Below are 15290 nucleotides of genomic sequence, written 5' to 3'. Positions count from 1 at the left end.
CTCGGATGGGGTCTCCAGGGTATCCCATGAAGTTGGTAAAAAACAGTACATATGTATATATTGTTCTCCTTTATTATTGTCTACTATGTCCTAGGTACTAAGAACTTCTCCGTACTATAACCCTAAAAGACCGATAGGGAGCAGTGACCGGACCCACGTGACGATCTCTCGCAAGGCATCAAATATAAAGATTTGATATCATTTATCCCTTCGGGAATTCTTGGTGAGTTCTATTTGTTTCTGAGATACGGCGGAAGCAAGGAGTTGCGGTGTTCTGCGCTCGCTTCCACTTGCTCGGATTTTCATTCGCTCGACCTTTAGGCCTTTCGACCTTCCAATCTTCCAATCTTTCGACCCAATCGCATCATCTAAAAATCCCTAGGAAGCTCCTTGGCAGTTGACTAACCATGTATTGAATTCAGACTCTCTCTTTATTTTAGTCGATTTTGAACCGTGTACCAGCCCCTCGATCTCAGTCGGTTCCGCAATCCTAAGCGCTGCGATAACGTCGGCGACGCCGAATTGAACCATGTCAATCCACGCACCGAGGACCTAAATTTGTTTCAGTTCTGCCCTTCTGAAGCGATCAGCGAGATCGAGTATCCAGCTCTGAAATCCGACCGTTTATATTGGTGCTTGGGACGTCGAACATGATGCGTTGATGATTGTACCTGAACAACCCCGAACACACCTCCCAAACGCCTCCTAAACGTCGCAGTCGAGACAGTGGGATATAACTACAATAGGCAGATCCGGTGCATCGGCCATCACAATGGATGGACGTCAACAGTATGTCCCGGGCCCCCCGCCTTCCTCTCAAGGACAACACATGAACCTGCCTCCGCCTCCGCCTCGACACCCACAAGCACAAACGTTGGTGCCACCTCCTCCTCCTGGCCCGCCTCCAGGGGCGACCTATGCTCCGACAGGGTGGCAGCAAAACTGGGCCAGACCGGCGCTGAACCCAGGCTTCCCACCGCCGCCACCTCTCGCCCCCGCACCAAATCAGCATCTAACATACGGTCGCCCACCAGCTCAGTTGTCGATCGTTCCTCCGCGTCATGATCATCAGCCTCTGACATCCGCAACTTATATACCCGGGAACGATACTATTGGCGTCGGCATTCCAGGGTTGTTCGACCCTCATGGAAGAGCTCCATATGATCCATATGCGCACACCAATGCCGAGAGACAACGGTTGGGTCTCAGCCAAATGCACGATCACATCAATACTTCAATCCCGTATAAAACAGACCCAAACCTTCCGCAGACACCCGGGGGCCGCACTGTCTCTTCTCCATACGCGCTTCATGGCAACATTCATGAATTAACGTCCAACGACAGTCCGCAGCAGCAGGCGACAGCCCAAAATACCGAGCTTGTCAAAACTTCGAGTCATCGTCACAATATCAGCGGTGCTTCTCTGGGTGGTCTATCTCACAGCGAAGCTGCGATCCAATGGCCACTGGATCGCGTGCTCCTCTGGCTTGCGAAGAATGGATTTTCCAACGATTGGCAGGAAACATTCAAATCATTGGAGCTCGAAGGGGCTGACTTCCTCGAGCTTGGCCACGGGTCCGGTGGGCGAGGAAATCTTGGAAAAATGCATCAAGTGGTTTATCCTCAATTGTCAAAGGAGGTTGGCCGAAGTGGCAAGAAATGGGAACCTGGCCGGGAACGAGATGAAGGAAAGCGTATGCGCAAACTCATTCGTCAAATCCATGATGGTTCGCAAGACTATGCCGTTTCTACGCCACTGAATCAGACGCAGCCGCCGGCGACTGCGTTTCCTGAAAACAGTGCGGCTTACTTTTCCAATAATTTCCCCGAGCCACGTTCTGCTGGCCCTATCCCTGGTGTCAATGATGTGAGTCCGGATCATCTGAGTGCATTGCACGCCTCCAATCAGGGCCAGAAACCGACTGGGCAACGTTCTGTTACCATGCCGGTCTCTGCTGGACACGATTCGCCGAGATATAATGACTCCCCGGCGCGAGAAAACTGGTTGCGTTCTGACCATTTGCGGTCCGAGTATACCCGCAATGCCTTGTCGGGAATGAACACCGACCATCGACGCCAGAGTCCGTCCATCGGCAGTGAATCGGGCACTTTCCAGGGATCATCTCTTCGGCCCCATGAAGAAAGCCCAAAGAGTGGCAGCCCGGCCATGCAGCATGCGTCGCCTGCTTATGCAGGAGCATTCTCTTCATCCACTGGGGATCTGACGTTGAGACAGTATGATCACTCTCGGGGCAATAGCACCGACTCAATCACTGGTTTCAGTCGGGGCGCCACAGCCCGGTACTATGAATCACGTAGACAAGGTCAAGAACTTGAATCTCGCAGGCAAGGGCAAGAGGGTGCTCGTCCCTCGCCTCAAGATGCCTCTGGTCGGCAGTGGAGTGACCAAACCTCGTCTTCGTACTCGAAAGAACATAAAGGCTTCTTCTCTAATATTCTGAAGAAGAAGACAAAAGCTACAGCTTCCAATCAGCCATCTTCTGATCAAGGGCACGAAGACTCGTCGCCTACCACGAGCCCGGAGACTCGCCCGAATGAAGCCTATCTCCCTTACATAAAGCCTGCTTACAACTCCAGCGACATGTCGGTCGGTGAGCGTCCATCCACGGCGACCACAAAGGCGAAGAAATGGATATTTGTCACCGCAGATGGCTTGAACTTCCGGCTGATTGACATCACCGATTTGGACTCTTTTGATTCATTGCGTATGGGGATCTGTCAAAGCCTGGCGGTCGACCCGGCCAGTGCTCAGATTTACCTCACTCAGCCCGGGCAGAACGAGCATGAGGACCCTCTAAGTGACGCAAACCTCGCACAGTCGCGTCGAAGCAAGTCAGATGCATACGGTTCTCTCAAGCTCTTTGTACGAGGGACTCCCATGCTTCCTATGCTATCTAATACCCCTCAAGTCGATGGCCTGGGAGTTTCATTCGCAGAAAAGCCCAATATGTCCCCCACGGCAACACATCACCAGGTCCACAGGAAGCCCCTGGACGAGGATGCCCTTATGAGGCTATCACCGCATCGCACCAGGCCGGAATCTCCATTGTTGGGCTCTCGGCAAAATACTCTCAAGCCTCCGACAGGGAAAGCATCCCCGGCAGAGGCTGTACAGGACGCAAGCCAGGCTCTTGGGTCTGACAAATCCGATTTGCTCGCTCGCCACGAGGAGCATCTCCGTGAAGTCGAACGTAAACAAAAACAATATTTGCAATCCAAAACGCCACACTCTCAGCAGAATAAGAATGCCTACAGTGAAACCGGGTACAGGAGAAACGAAGTCATTGACTTTGATAGTCCTCGTATCTCGCCTTACGATGAAAAGAAGGGAGATACGCTTGTACCACTTCGCAAACCTCCAACGGCGCCAATAGAGTCCAACACTCTTACCAAGGTCAATTCTCTCAGCAGGAGACCCACCACTCGTGAATCTCGTGAACCTCGGATGCAGCCGTCCTTGGGCGCTGCCATTGCCAGCGTTGGCCGCATTACAAGTGCCGTTGGCACACCATTGCCTTCGGTACCAGCTGTATCTCAGTCTCCAGCCAACGCTCAAGACAGTGCAAGCTCCGAGTCTGATCGACCAGGAACATTTGACTCTACTGGAACCTTTTCAAGTAGAACAACCCTCGGTCAGTATATGCATGATACAGCGCGGATTGATCAATCTCCCGCTGACTATCTTCCAGACTCTTCGAGGTCGCCTTCGAAGATGGCCACAGAGCGCGAGAAACCACCTGTCTCGTTTGCCAGCCAGTCGCCCGAAAAGCCTGTTTCTGAAAACCCGCCGAGACCGGGCTTGCAATCGCGCAAGTCGTTTGGTCCAGAGTTTGACTTTGAGGAGAATCAAGTATCCTTCCAGCGAACTCCTCAACAACAACAAGACTCGGATGATGACTCAGATGATGACTCGGACGATGGCTTATTCCAAGTCCGACCTTCAAGGGCCCAGGAAGAACAGAGACAAGCGCAAGCTGAGGCCGAAAAGAAGTCGGAGAGGCCGTCACTGACTGTGAACACAAAAGATCAATTACGATCAAAATTGTCTGTCAGATTCAAATCTCCGAGCACTGCCGGTCCCAGTTCCAGCGGAGAGGCATCTGATGGGAAGGAACCGGCTTCTAGTACCTGGGGACCAGTCTCACCTGAAGATGAGAGGCCTGTACCACGGCGAGAGTCATTTGCCCGAGATATCTGGGCAAGCAGACCTGCCGTCGAAGGCGTTATCGACCACCTCGATGACTTCTTCCCTGACGTTGATCTTGACGCTCCCTACTTGGATGAGCCCTCATCGCCCAATACCAAGGCTATCGGCGAACATGACGCAAGCCTCAAAGACAAAAAGGAAGCCCAGCCACCTATTCCGCATGCAACTCATGCGCCTGGTACAGCTCCGGTGAGACCACCCGAACCTGTCAATTTCGCTCGACAGAAACTTGCTCGTGGTGGCGGCGGTGGCGGCGGACTATCTCGCATGAAATCCATTCGACAGGTGGCCCAGGGAGCGAACCGGACAAACAGCATTAGCAATGCTGGTCCCCAAAGGTCGGGTGATCTTCTGCGCCGAAAGAGTACCAAGATGTTCGGCGCCAAAATTATGCAAATCAGGCCCAAGCCAGGCACCCGGCTTAGCCAACTCGATCCGATTCCGCAAAACAGCACCCAACTGTCCAATACCGGGCCTGTTCCTCAGCGACAACCCACTTTCCGCATCATTCGTGGTCAGCTCATCGGCAAAGGTACTTACGGTCGCGTATACCTAGGCATGAACGCAGACAATGGTGAAGTTTTGGCAGTCAAACTAGTCGAGATCAACCCGCGAATTGCAGGCGCAGACAAAGACCGCATCAAGGAGATGGTCGCCGCCCTAGATCAGGAGATTGACACGATGCAGCACCTCGAACATCCCAACATCGTACAGTATCTTGGATGCGAGCGTGGCGAATTCTCCATCTCAATTTACCTGGAGTATATCTCGGGTGGATCTGTAGGCAGTTGTCTGCGCAAGCACGGCAAATTCGAAGAAAGTGTTGTGAGATCACTGACACGGCAAACCTTGGGCGGACTGGCATACCTGCACGACAAGGGAATCCTCCACCGTGACCTGAAAGCAGACAACATCCTCCTGGATCTCGATGGCACGTGCAAGATCTCCGACTTCGGTATCTCCAAGAAAACAGACGACATCTACGGCAACGACTCGTCCAATTCCATGCAGGGCTCCGTCTTCTGGATGGCCCCGGAGGTCATTCAGTCCCAGGGCCAGGGTTACAGTGCCAAGGTCGATATCTGGTCCCTTGGCTGTGTGGTGCTGGAGATGTTCGCTGGCCGTCGACCTTGGAGCAAGGAGGAGGCCATCGGTGCTATATTCAAACTCGGCAGTCTGAGCCAGGCTCCACCGATTCCGGATGATGTTTCTATGAACATTAGTCCTGCGGCTCTTGCGTTCATGTACGACTGCTTCACAATGTAAGTCTTGATATGATTTTAGTTCTGGGATTTTCTTATACTAACATATTCCCAGTGACTCGGCTGAACGCCCTACTGCTGGCACTCTGCTCACCCGCCATCCCTTCTGCGAGTCCGATGCGAATTACAACTTCCTAGATACGGAGTTGTACGCCAAAATTCGTCATGTTCTTTAAGTTCCTTTGGTTTTGCTTGTTTGACTGGGTTCGGAGTAACTTAACGACTTTGCGCTTTCTCCTATCAACTGTACATACCCTTTTGTTTTGACATGCTTGAAGCGAGATTTGTCGTCTGGATTCTGCTAGTTTTCTGATCAGCTGTACATACATTCTTGCACGTTTGTGGATAATAGCATCTACCGGGGGAACTGGATTATTCCCCCTTTACAGTCTGATTATGATATACTACAACACCAGCATGAATTGCTGTCGTAGTTAGCAAGGATATATACAATTCTTCGGCTTATACATGTACAAAGGTGCTCAATTCAACATGGTATCTATGCTTAAGAAGCGGATATTAAAAAAAAGATCATAAGAACGAATCCAAGTCCTAGGACCTGGTGCTTAAGAGATCGTCGTCGTCCTCGGGAATATCAGCCTGCAATCCAGCGACACCGACACGAAACACACCCTCGCACCATTCGGCAAAGGTATTAACATCCCAGACAGCATCGTCCCGACCCTTCCCTTTCTTACTAACAAAATTTCCCTTGGCCTTCTCGGCAGAAGTATACTTCTCAAAGAAATCCTCATAAATCTGAATAGTGCGGTCCTGGACCGCGCCAACAAGCGTCTCTTTCATACGCGTGTCGTCGATATACTCATTCAATACCTTACGCAGACCCGGTACCTCCTTCTCAATAGTGCGGCAGGAAGGAAGGATAAGTTCGCCGCGGGCGAGATTGCGGGAATCAATGAATTGAGACGGTAGCGAGGCGGTCATGCGAGCGGCAAAGGCATTGATGAAGTCGTTGATGACTGTTCGAAGACGACCATCGAGTTCGACTTTCGCGTCGAGCATGTTTTCCACGACGCGTGGGATGAGGCCGTGGCCAACGAGTCGCATTAGGTTGCGCGGGTTGAAGAGGCCGCCGCGCTCGCGCAGCTCCCAGAATGTACTTGTCACGGCGGAGAAGTCGAAGGAGATGTCGGCGGAGACGTATTCGATGTCGAAGGCGACGATTTGTTGCTTTAGGATTAGGAGGTGGCTCATTAGGAAGAGTTGGCTGTCGGCTGGTGTGGCTTTGGCGGAAATAAGGGTGCTGGCGTATTGGAGAGAGAGGGTTGTTTGGTGCACGATTTGGTGGGCTAGATCGTCGAAGACGGTGGACTGGGGTGGTCAGTATGGGTGCGGGTGGTTAGGGTTGTTGCGGGGAGATATCTTACATTCACTAGGCGGTATATCCGACTCAGGAGCCAGATTGCTTTTCGCAGGGTTGGATACCAGCCCTTTAGCGCGGTCTGAGTCTCAAAGTCCCATTTACCGTCTGGCTCTTGTGGAGATTCACCTGCGTCTTCGGCTTGTTTGGCTGTCATGTCGATTAATGTATCCGCGGATGTGTCCTTCTTGCCCGAGATTTGAGTATCTGACACAGTCAGAGATACCTGTCGGTTGCGCATGGGATAATCGGTGTCCTCTGGGCGAGGTTTGTATCGTTCGATTTCGTCGCGCAGAACAGCCAGGGCACGGAAGACAAGTCGAGCCTGGACGTCTTGCAAAGCGGGCTGAATCAAAACAGAAAAGTCAAGATGGTTTGTCTCGACTTGTTCCGGTTCTTCTTCTAAGTCCGTGAAATAACGAGTCTGTAGTAGATTGCACAGCTGACATAGCCTGACGATATCGGATTCGTGGATGATTCGTGGACGAAGGTGATCATAAAGTGGTTCGCATAGCGTCTCAAGGAAGTCATACAAACCTCCTTGTCCGTGGAACCATTCTCCCCATAGATCATATTCGTCTAGACACAGACCGCGGATATAACCGATGCTAGCTCGAGCAAAGGCAACCAGGTCCTTGGACGAACTAGGCGTCTGTGTGATTTCGCCGAGCTTTTTGCGAGCGAGCGGAAGAAGCAGCTTTGCCCGGGTGGCCGAGTAATTGCTATGCAGCTCGTTCATCAAACTTTGATATTCAGCTTCGTTATTTTGATCTGGGTTGACCGGTGGCACAGCTCTCTTTTGGATCTCGACTCCAATCTGCTTCAGCTCAGGTGCCCCGACCCTGAATTTGGCGTACAGGAGAGCCGACAAGGCTGTGTCATTCAACTGCTGATCCGAAATTTTTTTGGACACATTCTGGTAAATATCCTTAAGTGAAGATACAAAGTTGCCGCGGATAAGCGTCAAGGCACGCGTTAGCAGTAGCCGGTATCTCGAGCGATAGACCTCTGCCTCTTTTTGTTCCGGCTGCGTAGAGATCAGCGATATGCGCATGGATACCTACTACTTGCGTACTCACATGTGTTTCCATGTAATCCAAGCACACGTCCAGATGCCTCAACATATCCGAGAATTCCTTGTCCCGAACTGTATTCCCTGCGCCGGGGGCATTGAGCCGTCGCGATGCGGGGTCTAAGAAATCGTAATAGTGGAGGTTGTTCTGGATACCGTTCGCAAGCTTTATATCCCGTTCCTGGGCAGACAAAAGCCCTTGGCATTGTTTCTCGAAGTTCAATGTTTGTGTCTCGACCGATTTGAATGATTCGGACAAGCTGGATAGGTCATCCAGAAGGGTCAGGGTGTTCGTTAAGATTTCGTCGATGTGCTCTTTCGATTGTTCAAGTTCATCTAGGCAGTTCCTACAGGAAAATAAATCAGTACACCTCCGATAATCGTCCAATGTCGATCGTACTGGTACTCGTCATAGCTCTCCTCAATCAGGTCACCCTTGACACCATTAAGCCATTGCGAAAATTCGAGTTCGTTACTCCATCCTGGTGTTTTCCACTCAAAGGTGCTTGGCGATTTCTCGTCCAATGCTTGGAGGCTTGATTGAGTTTCTTTGGCGGTGGGTATGCGCGGCGGGCCAGAGGGAGCGGTTTGGCGGCGGGCACGCTGCTGCTTTGTGGAAGGCATGGTGCGGTCAAGGCCCAGGGAGTGTGATGGGAGTCAGCCCGCAGCTCATATCTCTCTGTCGACTTTATCCAGAGTGAAATTCAGGCCGAGTTTGATATTAAAGTCGAACTGCGATGTGGTCAACTCCGAGATGCGTTCTGCCGAGAACTCCCGCCTGGATTGCTGCAGCAAATCACAGACGCGACATTGAGAGCTTCCCCGGATATAATTTCACCTTTACAGGTTTGATATGCTCTAGCTGGTAATCCAGCCATCATCTACAATGTTGAAATCCCAAATGCGACGGCCTGCGACGTACTCCGTCCTCGCCTTTCGTCCACTCAGAAACTCGGCGACTCGGTCACTAAATGCGCCATGGTCCCGATTTGCTAGCAGTCAATCACAAAAGCCAGGCCCGTCATCGCACTGGATCCGTAACTCTCTCGGGTTTGCTGTGACAGGAACCGCAGTCTTTTTGGGATACTCATACATGGCTGATGGTGGAAAGGAAGCTTGGATGAGTCGCCCGGAGGTTACGAAGAGAGAGCCCGTTGATGCCAACGATCTCCAAGCTGAGTTCATTCAAGAAAAACGAAGCCTGAAAAGTCCCGGCGTCTACACATGGGGGTCGAACGTTTATCGTGTGGTGGATCCAGGGTCCAAAGATACCGACATCAAGACCCCTCGGCGTTTCAAATACTTTGATGGCCAGGTGCTGAGAGATCTCAAGATCGAGGAGAAGTGCGGTGCAGCAATCACCGAGAGCGGAGATCTGGTGCAATGGGGCAAGGCGTTCTCAGAGTCGGACTTCAAACCCACGGCGACTCTAATTGGCAAGAATCTCATCTCGCTCGCTCTCTCCGAGAGTCGAATCATTGCGCTATCCTCGGATGGGACTGTATACTCACTGCCCACATCCAAGAACGCGCAAACCACCGGCCCAAAGTTAACAGAAAGCTCCTGGGTTCCATTCTGGCCCAACCAGTCTAACCTGAGCTACCGTGTACTGAACCCATCTTTGAAGCTGGGTGAAAAGGTCACTACAATCAGCGGAGGACTGGAACATGCGCTGCTTCTCACAAGCTCTGGCCGAGTCTTCTCTGCGGCGTCATCCACCGAAAATTACCCTTCGCTTGGTCAACTCGGCGTGGAGGGACTTACCTGGTCCACCAGACCCAAGGGGCCAGCAGATGCCTGCCACGAAGTTACAGCTCTCACAGGCTCCAAGATTGTTCAGATTGCCTGTGGTGACTACCACTCGCTGGCGCTAAGCAAAGATGGCCGTATGTTTGGCTTTGGAGACAACTCATTTGGTCAATTGGGTGTTGATTTTGAACCCGAGAGGCCTTTCAAGGATGCTCCTTTCCTTATGAAGGTTCAAAAACTCTATAGCAGAAACCTCTATCTGCCTAAGGTTACTAGTATTGCTGCTGGTGGCGCAAACACCTTCTTCTCCGTTGATGTCAAGCGCATTCTGGGGTATGAAGAAGAGGCTGCCAAGGTTCATGATCTTGGAAAAATAACTACAGACACATGGTCATGTGGTAGGGGAATTTGGGGTACTCTCGGCAATGGCAGATGGGTTCACCTGCAAGATTCACCCGCCAAGGTGAAAGCTTTAAGTGGTGTGAGCGAGTATGACGAGAAGACAAAACAAATGACCCCCATTCGCATTCGGGCCATGTCTGTCGGCACCACACATGTCTCTGCTATCTTGGACAACAAGACCAATGTCAGCAAGACTACCAAGGACTCTTTGGACCAATCTAAAGACTGGGGCTATGATGTTCTCTTCTGGGGAGGCAACGAGCATTTCCAGCTGGGAACAGGAAAGCGGAGCAACCAGTCCAAGCCTACCTATATCAATGCCCCTCCCGAAAACAAGAAAACTCAGGGCGAGGCACGATTACAGATCATGCCTCGTCACAAGGGCAAGGTCGAGAAGCGCAATGTGAGCATGGAACAGCGTGTTGAATGTGGGCGCCATGTCTCTGCCATTTATTCTGCAGTGTAAACGACAAAAAGGAAACCTGTATATTAGTTATGCCATATGAAATCCAATTATAATTCGCTCTACTCGATAATCAGCCTGTTGTTTTGGTCTTATAGAATGGCCGCGATTGCAAACAGACCAAACTCTTATCACCGCGGAGACGCTTGGACCACCGCTTATCCAAAAAATTTCCAGCGCTTCGAGCCCATCTTCCCTCACGACACACCGCCACAATGCCTCGTGAACAGCAAAAAAGAGGCCGCAGGGCCGAGAAGAAAGCCCAGAAAGATGATTCCAAGAGAAAGTTCGAGGAAACACCCGAAGACCCCGTTGCAAAGCGAATGAAGCCCTCTGCCGACGACGAGACCAACGAGGCCAACGACGACATCCAACTTCCTGAAAATGAGGACTACATTCCCCTTGACCAGGGTGAACAGCAGGTACAGCAGGAAGGCGAGCAACCTGACCTGGATGGCGATATGCCTTTCTACGGTCTTCTAGACGAGGAGGAGTCGGAATACTTCCAGCGCGCCAACGAAATGCTGGAGCTGAACGAGTTCCAGGACGCCGAAGAGCGCAGCTTGTTTGTCGACAGTGTGTACTCGGAAGCCAGTGGCAAGGAGTTGAAGATTGCTTGCAGTCAGGGCTGTTCGAGACTCATGGAGAAATTGATCTCAATGTCAAACGCTCAACAACTGCGCCGGATATTCAGCAAGTTCATCGGCCACTTCCTCCACCTAGTGCAGCATCGGTTCGCAAGTCACTGTTGTGAGACCCTTTTCATTCACGCTGCGCCTGCCGTGATGCAAAAGACGAAACCTCAAACCAAAAAGTCAGACGAAGACGAAGGAGAGGAAGAGCCGGAGCTGACCCTCGCAGAAATGTTCATGGCTGTTATTGAAGAATTGAAGGAAAACTGGGGATACCTGTTGACAGAGAGATTTGCGTCGCATACGATCCGAGTGCTACTGCTGGTTCTTGCAGGCGAGCCTGTGGATGTCACGTCAAATGAGTCCTTTGTCGCAAGTCGCAAGAAGGAAAGAATTGAGATCAAGGCTATTCAGGGCGAGGAGAAGGTGGACAAATCTAAAGCCGAGAAACACACTGTTCCAGCGACATTTGAGCCGGCACTCAAGAAGATCATGACCGATATGGTTGCTGGTCTCGACGATGTCTATCTCCGAGCCCTGGCCACGCATCCAGTTGGAAACCCCGTGCTTCAGGTACTATTGTTCTTGGAGCTTTCGCACTTTGGAAAGTCTAGCGCCAAAGATCCCAAGTCGACCATCCGGAGACTGGTTCCCGACGAGTCGTTTGAGGAAGAATCCGAAAGCGCGATCTTCATTCGTGGTCTTCTCTACGACCCAGTCGGTTCCCGTCTGTTGGAGACGATGGTGCGATACCTTCCTGGTAAATCATTCAAAAACCTTTACAAGAACAACTTGGGTGACCGAATTGGTTCGCTCGCTCGCAACAGCACTGCTGGATATGTGGTTCTTCGGATGCTGGAAAGACTTGGCAAGGATGACTTAAAGATCGCCATGACCAACATTATCCCTGAAGTTCCCGGCCTGATTGAACGGTCAAGACTCATTGTTCCCAAGATGTTGATCGAGCGATGTGTGGTCCGTGGCGTCGACACAAAGCCTCTTGCCGAAGCACTTGAGGGTGCTTATAGCCAAGATCCTGTTATTAGACTGCAGCAAATGCTGAAGTTCAACCCCTCCGAGAACACAGCCCCGCAAACTGAAGACCATGATATGGACGGGGACAACGACGGAAAGGAGCGCAAGCCACGGGGCCCACCCCCGGTATCTGCGGCCGAGAAGGCCGAGAAACTGCATGCTTCTCTGCTGGTACAGGCTATGTTGACCGTTCCTGGCCCGATGAGCCAACTTGTCTACACGAGTCTCCTCGCCCAATCACCCGAAATCATCGTACAACTTGCCCAAGAACCCACCTCTTCCCGCGTTCTCCAACAGGCCCTGACTTCCACAACCTCCACACCTCAAATTCGACGACAACTCACCACCCGTTTCCAGGGTCATCTCACACCTCTTGCCTTGAGCAGCAGCGGATCACACGTAGTGGATGCGCTCTGGACCGCAACCAAGGATATCTTCTTTGTCAAGGAGCGCATGGCGCAAGAACTCGAGCAGCATGAACAGGAGCTCCGTGATTCCTTTGTGGGTCGTGCCGTCTGGCGAAACTGGTCAATGGATCTCTTCAAGCGCCGCCGACGCGATTGGGCTCACAAGGCCAAGGGTCTTGAGGAGCGAACTGAGAGCAATGAAGGCGCTGCACGTCCCGTGTCTAAACTTGACCAGGCGCGGGCCCGTTATGCAGCAGCCAAGGAAGCAGCCGATGCTGGTGCTACTGGTGCGAACCAGACTGCGGTGTCTAGCAGACAATGATGGACACAGATAGAATTACATATTGGACGAAATGCACATGTACTCATACAAAAAGGCGTCGATGTATTCAATTGTTTCATTGCCGTGCTTTTTTTTTGCTTTATATCTATTTCCATATAGCTCTCATGAATCGGCATCGTATTCCAAATGTTTACTGTGTATAGTTCGGCAACAATTTCATGAGGGTACTCGGGTTCCTGCAGATCAACCCTAATCTTAATTGTGCATATGATATATGCAAGGAATCTAGACTGAGAGTATACAACATTTGAAACTTCGGAATGTGACTTAAACATGAGTATAGCTGAATATAGATGGCATCGCATACCCCAGCTCTGGAAACGGATGATGTCAGGCTGTGCGGGATTGTCGCCATCTCCGAGGTCGCCGATAAACTTTTTTTTTCTTCAATTGTGTCTTCTGCCTTCTTTCTTTTCCATTTCTTCTGCATATACTAGGTGTCTCCTTGCATTTCTATATATTAGAACGTGACAATCTGTACAAATGTCAGGCATTGCGCAGCCCAGCCGTGCTGATGAAGTGCAAAGCGTGAGTCAACTCCATATCGAAATGATCTGCACTCCACCGCATTCTTTATTCGATATTCTGATACTAACAATGTCACTTTGCTCAGCTTCTTAAAGCAGTGGAAGACCTTCTCATCCCGTTTATCCGATCCGCAGACAATGATTCTGTCGGGTCCTCGAGACAGAAGAACGGCACCAACGGCACCAATGGACACACCGGACTGGCTGGAACCTCGTTGGTAGATTATAAGAAGCCCGAAGAGCTGCGGGATATCCTTCAGCTCGAGATCCCCGAGAAAGGCACCAAGCAGGAAGGTCTCATCGAGGTCTTGCAAAAGGTCCTGAAATACTCAGTCAACACCTGGCACCAGGGCTTCTTGGACAAGCTGTATGCGTCAACCAATGCGCCCGGCGTGGCAGCAGAGCTCATCCTCGCTACCTTGAACACCAACGTCCACGTCTACCAAGTGTCGCCTGCGCTGACGGTCATTGAGAAATATACCGGCCAGCGGTTGGCGAACCTCTTCGGGCTGAACGGTCCACGAGCAGGCGGTATTTCCGTGCAAGGCGGATCGGCCTCGAACACCACCTCCATCGTCATCGCGCGCAATAACCTCTACCCAAGCACGAAAACAGACGGGAACGGCGGGTACAAGTTCGTGCTCTTCACAAGCGCGCACGGCCACTACAGCGTGGAAAAGGCGGCTCAGATGCTCGGATTCGGCAGCAGTGCTGTCTGGCCCGTCCCCATTGACAAAGTCGGCCGTATGATCCCAGCCGAGCTTGAGAAGCTGGTCCAGAAGGCGCAGAGTGAAGACCGGACGCCGTTCTATGTCAATGCCACCGCCGGCACAACCGTCTTTGGCTCTTTCGACCCCTTCAACGAAATTGCAGCCATTTGCCAAAAATACAACATGTGGTTCCACATCGACGGATCCTGGGGCGGTTCGTTCGTCTTCTCCCAGCGCCAGAAGCATAAGCTAGCCGGCGCAGAAAAAGCAAACAGCATCGCCATCAACCCGCACAAAATGCTCGGCGTTCCTGTCACCTGTTCGTACCTGCTAGCATCTGATATGCGCCAGTTCCACAAGGCCAACACCCTTCCCGCAGGATATCTATTCCACAACGAAGAAGACGAGCCCGCTCCCAACGGCGCCGCAGAGAACGAATCCGAGCTGGAAGTTGATTCGCCGGAAGTCTGGGACCTGGCAGACCTCACTCTCCAATGCGGTCGACGTGCTGATTCCCTCAAGCTGTTTTTGGGCTGGACATACTACGGCAACGAGGGTTACCAACAGCAAATCGACTCGGCATGCGATATCGCCGCGCACTTGGCTAACACCGTCGCCCAACACCCCGATTTCGTTCTTATTAGCGAAAATCCCCCGCCATGTCTGCAGGTGTGCTTCTACTACGCCCCCGGCGGGAAGTTCGTGTACCCGCGCGGCTTGGTCTCAAATGAGACACAGCGCGCGAAGAATAACAGCAAGGTCACTGAGCAGGTGACGCATGCGATCGTTCCCAAGGGATTCATGGTGGACTTTGCGCCTCCCAGTGGGGATGAGGATGAGGATGCGGCTGGGAATGGAAAGTTCTTCCGGTGCGTGGTGAATGTTCAAACCACCAAGGAGACGGTTGATTCGCTTGTCCGCGCCATCGAAGAGGTTGGTCCTGGTATTATTGAGACTTTGAAGGCGAGCAACCCGGCTGCTCCGCATAAGCGGCTTGGTGAGCGTGGACATGGCCCTGTTGTCCATCGCGTTTGAGCAGGTGCGTGATTTGTTTTCTTTTGATTTACTTGCGCATATAG

The 15290-nt window shown here is 51.8% G+C and overlaps 5 protein-coding genes across 5 annotated transcripts; 4 read left to right on the top strand and 1 right to left on the bottom strand.

The window, feature by feature from the left end:
- Nucleotides 1-772: 772 nt before the first annotated feature.
- On the top strand, nucleotides 773-5666 carry bck1 (uncharacterized protein; the record flags this gene model as incomplete). Its single annotated transcript, XM_056718405.1, has 2 exons — nucleotides 773-5490; nucleotides 5546-5666. The coding sequence occupies 2 exons, from the start codon at nucleotides 773-775 to the stop codon at nucleotides 5664-5666; spliced, it is 4839 nt and encodes a 1612-aa protein (XP_056582540.1).
- A 376-nt stretch (nucleotides 5667-6042) lies between these two features.
- N7517_000674 (Golgi transport complex subunit COG3) lies at nucleotides 6043-8567 on the bottom strand (the record flags this gene model as incomplete). The annotated part of the gene is made up of 4 exons (XM_056718404.1): nucleotides 6043-6822; nucleotides 6879-7898; nucleotides 7951-8290; nucleotides 8344-8567. The coding sequence occupies 4 exons, from the start codon at nucleotides 8565-8567 to the stop codon at nucleotides 6043-6045; spliced, it is 2364 nt and encodes a 787-aa protein (XP_056582539.1).
- A 277-nt stretch (nucleotides 8568-8844) lies between these two features.
- On the top strand, nucleotides 8845-10560 carry N7517_000673 (RCC1 domain-containing protein; the record flags this gene model as incomplete). Its single annotated transcript, XM_056718403.1, has 1 exon — nucleotides 8845-10560. One exon carries the CDS (start codon nucleotides 8845-8847, stop codon nucleotides 10558-10560), a length of 1716 nt encoding a protein of 571 aa, XP_056582538.1.
- Nucleotides 10561-10772: 212 nt separating this feature from the next.
- On the top strand, nucleotides 10773-12953 carry nop9 (RNA-binding RNA processing protein NOP9; the record flags this gene model as incomplete). Its single annotated transcript, XM_056718402.1, has 1 exon — nucleotides 10773-12953. The coding sequence occupies one exon, from the start codon at nucleotides 10773-10775 to the stop codon at nucleotides 12951-12953; it is 2181 nt and encodes a 726-aa protein (XP_056582537.1).
- Nucleotides 12954-13457: 504 nt separating this feature from the next.
- On the top strand, nucleotides 13458-15246 carry N7517_000671 (pyridoxal phosphate-dependent decarboxylase family protein; the record flags this gene model as incomplete). The annotated part of the gene is made up of 2 exons (XM_056718401.1): nucleotides 13458-13502; nucleotides 13588-15246. 2 exons carry the CDS (start codon nucleotides 13458-13460, stop codon nucleotides 15244-15246), a joined length of 1704 nt encoding a protein of 567 aa, XP_056582536.1.
- Nucleotides 15247-15290: the final 44 nt, after the last annotated feature.

Source organism: Penicillium concentricum (genome assembly GCF_028827145.1).
Source record: "Penicillium concentricum strain IBT 3081 chromosome Unknown utg000001l_segment0_segment0, whole genome shotgun sequence".
Classification (NCBI taxonomy): Eukaryota; Fungi; Ascomycota; class Eurotiomycetes; order Eurotiales; family Aspergillaceae; genus Penicillium; species Penicillium concentricum.
The sequence above is the reverse complement of the archived record's forward strand: the minus strand, read 5'-3'. Positions and strand labels throughout refer to the sequence as shown.